General features: G+C 34.9%; 1 protein-coding gene across 1 annotated transcript; it reads left to right on the top strand.

Moving 5' to 3' along the window:
- Positions 1 to 230: 230 nt before the first annotated feature.
- On the top strand, positions 231 to 3,291 carry LOC141671659 (sugar carrier protein C-like). Its single transcript, XM_074477949.1, has 4 exons — positions 231 to 479; positions 600 to 922; positions 1,863 to 2,492; positions 2,591 to 3,291. Exons 1-4 carry the CDS (start codon positions 347 to 349, stop codon positions 3,068 to 3,070), a joined length of 1,566 nt encoding a protein of 521 aa, XP_074334050.1. The 5' UTR covers positions 231 to 346; the 3' UTR covers positions 3,071 to 3,291.
- Positions 3,292 to 3,609: the final 318 nt, after the last annotated feature.

Below are 3,609 nucleotides of genomic sequence, written 5' to 3'. Positions count from 1 at the left end.
GTAATGAACGTGCAAAACCGTTAAGTTGAATCTTTTGAAATATCTTATACTACACCAAATAAAATTGCTACTACTGAAATTTAACTTAATAATGGAAAATAAAAAGGATAAGAAGGAAAAAAATTAGTAACAGTAGAACAAATATTTATGCATTAGCTGGAATTTCGTTTGGACAAACAAGAAAGTATAATTAAAAAAATCTATATATACCCTTGTCACCACCAGTCGTAAACATCCCATCCTTTGTACTTATTTTCTCATTGCCCACTCTCATTTACTTTAGATTTACTACAACTATTCTTCAGTCTATACAGACTCATAAGTCTCTATATTTTTCCGGTTAAAAATGGCCGGCGGTGGTCCTATCAATTCCGGTAGTGGAAAAGCTTATCCCGGAGAGCTAACTACATATGTCATGGTAACATGCATTATTGCAGCCATGGGTGGTTTGATCTTCGGTTATGATATTGGAATTTCAGGTATAACATACAAGCGTTACAATAATTATTATTAATGTTGTTGCATAGGTTGCTGCGAACAAGATATACCGAATATGTTTGGTTTGATTTATTGTTATGGATTTCGATAATTTTTTGCAGGTGGTGTGACATCTATGGATCCATTCTTGAAGAAGTTTTTTCCATCCGTGTACAGGAAACAAAAGGCTGATGATTCGACGAATCAGTACTGTAAATTTGACAGCCAAACACTAACTATGTTTACATCATCGTTGTACTTGGCTGCTCTATGTTCATCAGTTGTGGCTTCATGGGTCACACGTAGATTGGGTCGTAAGCTATCTATGCTTGCTGGTGGTTTATTGTTTTGTGCCGGTGCTCTCATCAATGGCTTTGCTCAAGACGTTGCTATGCTTATTATTGGCCGGATTTTGCTTGGTTTCGGTATCGGATTTGCTAATCAGGTAACAATATTTTATTAAATTTTTAGATTTTTGTGATTTGTTTTGAGTGAAAGAATCTTTGAATAATTCTATGTGATTTGTTTGCCAAACTACTTGTTATATATAGTTCAAATGTGTTGTTGTCAGAAATAGCACAACTTTTCTTGTTTTTATGTGTAATATTTTTATATCTGAATTCAGCTAATTTATCTTGTAGCTTTGTAGCTCTTATATTGCAATGACCTTTTTTTGTATTTTTTTTTTAATTTCACTATCAAGATTTTCTTGGTGGGTATTCATTGCAAAAATTTGTATGTGCAACTATAATGAAGTAGGTCCTCACTTGTTGGAGAAATTCCTTTACAACTCAGCCCCTCTGTTGTGTCTCAACTGAATCTGGACTATGATGAACATTAAATTTGGATCTGAATCATGAGTTGTTTGAAATCTTTTACATGTATGAGTCAGATTCTGATGTAGTAGTATGAAGTTGTTAGCTGTGATGAAGAATTTACATGCACCTACTAGAAAAATTTATTTTGGTCAATGGTTCAAATCTTGAAAATTGTTGGTTATAATTTTTTCAACTAAAACAATTGTATGATTTTTATTTATTTATTTATGCACCCAAAGACATAAAATATTAATGACTCAACTGGGCAAATAAGTCATGCATATGCCTCACTTTTCTATGGCATGACATCTCCATTTATATGTTGTTTTACTCATGAATGTGACTCTCACTTTGTTTCTAATAAAATGGCTTAGAAGACCCTAGTGCAAGTTGTATTTGTAAATTACCAACCATGTTCTCTATTCTTGCTTAGATTGAGACTTGAAATTTGTGTATATATATTAAATTAGCTACAATATAAGAAAAAAACCTATAATTAAATAAAATAACTAAGGTTTGTTCATATGAATAATTTTAAGTTATGTTGTTTTGGCTTTGTAATTACAGGCAGTGCCACTGTACCTCTCTGAAATGGCACCATACAAGTACAGAGGAGCCCTCAATATTTGCTTCCAGTTATCAATCACCGTCGGTATCCTTGTGGCCAATGTCTTGAACTATGCCTTTGATAAGATTGAAGGGGGTTGGGGATGGCGTTTGAGTTTAGGAGGAGCTGTTGTCCCTGCACTGATCATGATCTGTGGATCGTTGTATCTCCCTGAGACTCCCAACTCAATGATTGAAAATGGGAAGCAAGAGAAAGCTAAAAAACAACTAATTAAAATTCGCGGTATTGATGATGTTGATGAGGAGTTTAATGATCTTATTGCGGCTAGTGAAGCCTCTAAGCAAGTGCAAGATCCTTGGAGAAATCTCTTGCAACCAAAGTATAGGCCACAACTTGTAATGGCTATTCTTATTCCATTCTTTCAGCAAGTTACTGGCATCAATGTTATTATGTTTTACGCCCCTGTTTTGTTTAAGACTATCGGTTTTGGAGGTGATGCGTCTCTTATGTCTGCTGTGATCACTGGTGGAGTAAATGTGATAGCAACTTTTGTTTCTATCTTTTCTGTTGATAAGGTGGGACGAAGGTTTCTTTTCCTCCAGGGAGGTATTCAGATGTTTCTTTGCCAGGTACATTTACTATTAACAAGTGTTGCTAATGTTCGTTTATATTTCTTATCAAATTCACTTGTTTTAACCTTGTTCTCTTGTTAATTTGTTTTGGACAGATTGCGGTTGCAGTTTGCATTGGTATAAAATTCGGAACATCTGGCAATGCTGATAACTTACCCAAGTGGTATGCCATCGTCGTAGTCCTTTTCATATGCATATATGTTGCAGGATTCGCATGGTCCTGGGGACCTCTGGGATGGTTAGTGCCTAGTGAAATCTTTCCATTAGAAATCCGATCAGCTGCGCAGAGTATCACAGTTTCAGTGAACATGCTTTTCACATTCATCATAGCTCAACTCTTCTTAATGTTGTTGTGTCACTTGAAATTCGGACTCTTCTTGTTCTTTGCCTTCTGGGTGTTTGTGATGACCGTGTTCATATACTTCTTTTTGCCCGAGACTAAAAATATTCCCATAGAAGAAATGACAATGGTATGGAAGACACATTGGTTCTGGAAAAGGTTCATGGTTGATGTCGATGTTCCTAAAGGCGGAGTTCAAATGAGTAACAATGGAGGCTATGTCAAGCAAATCTAGTCACCAAAATATCATCTCATTTTATGTTTAAAATAGTAGGTTTTTTAATATCATATTGTAATATTGGTGGCACTAGTACATATTGATACACGGACCATGGTTGTCAAGATTTTAAGGCTTTCAATTGTAACTCTTATTTTGCAGTTTGTTATTTACCTCTATGGAGTACAAATTTTCGAACATGCACTTATGATATGATGACGCTTTTTCTTTAGTTTTTACATGATTCTTGAATATACAATTGGCATGTAATAAATTGATCTCACTCTTGTTTTACCTTCATAGGACAATAACTATCCTTTATCAAGGGCAATAACTAGGGACAGTCACAAATGGTAATTTCTTAAGATTTGGGTATTTCATTAAAGATTGGCACCGGCTGTGAGTCTGCATTTGAGGCATTTCATTAAAGATCCAGTTTCTGTATCACATGGGTTTTGTGCTTAATTGACAAATATACAAGAGAATCTGCATTACTTATGGCACATAACGGGCAAAAGTTATTATAAATATATGGTACTATATTACTGTACCTAGCT

Source organism: Apium graveolens, chromosome 7, assembly GCF_009905375.1.
Source record: "Apium graveolens cultivar Ventura chromosome 7, ASM990537v1, whole genome shotgun sequence".
Classification (NCBI taxonomy): Eukaryota; Viridiplantae; Streptophyta; class Magnoliopsida; order Apiales; family Apiaceae; genus Apium; species Apium graveolens.
This window is presented reverse-complemented; position numbering and strand designations above follow the sequence as displayed.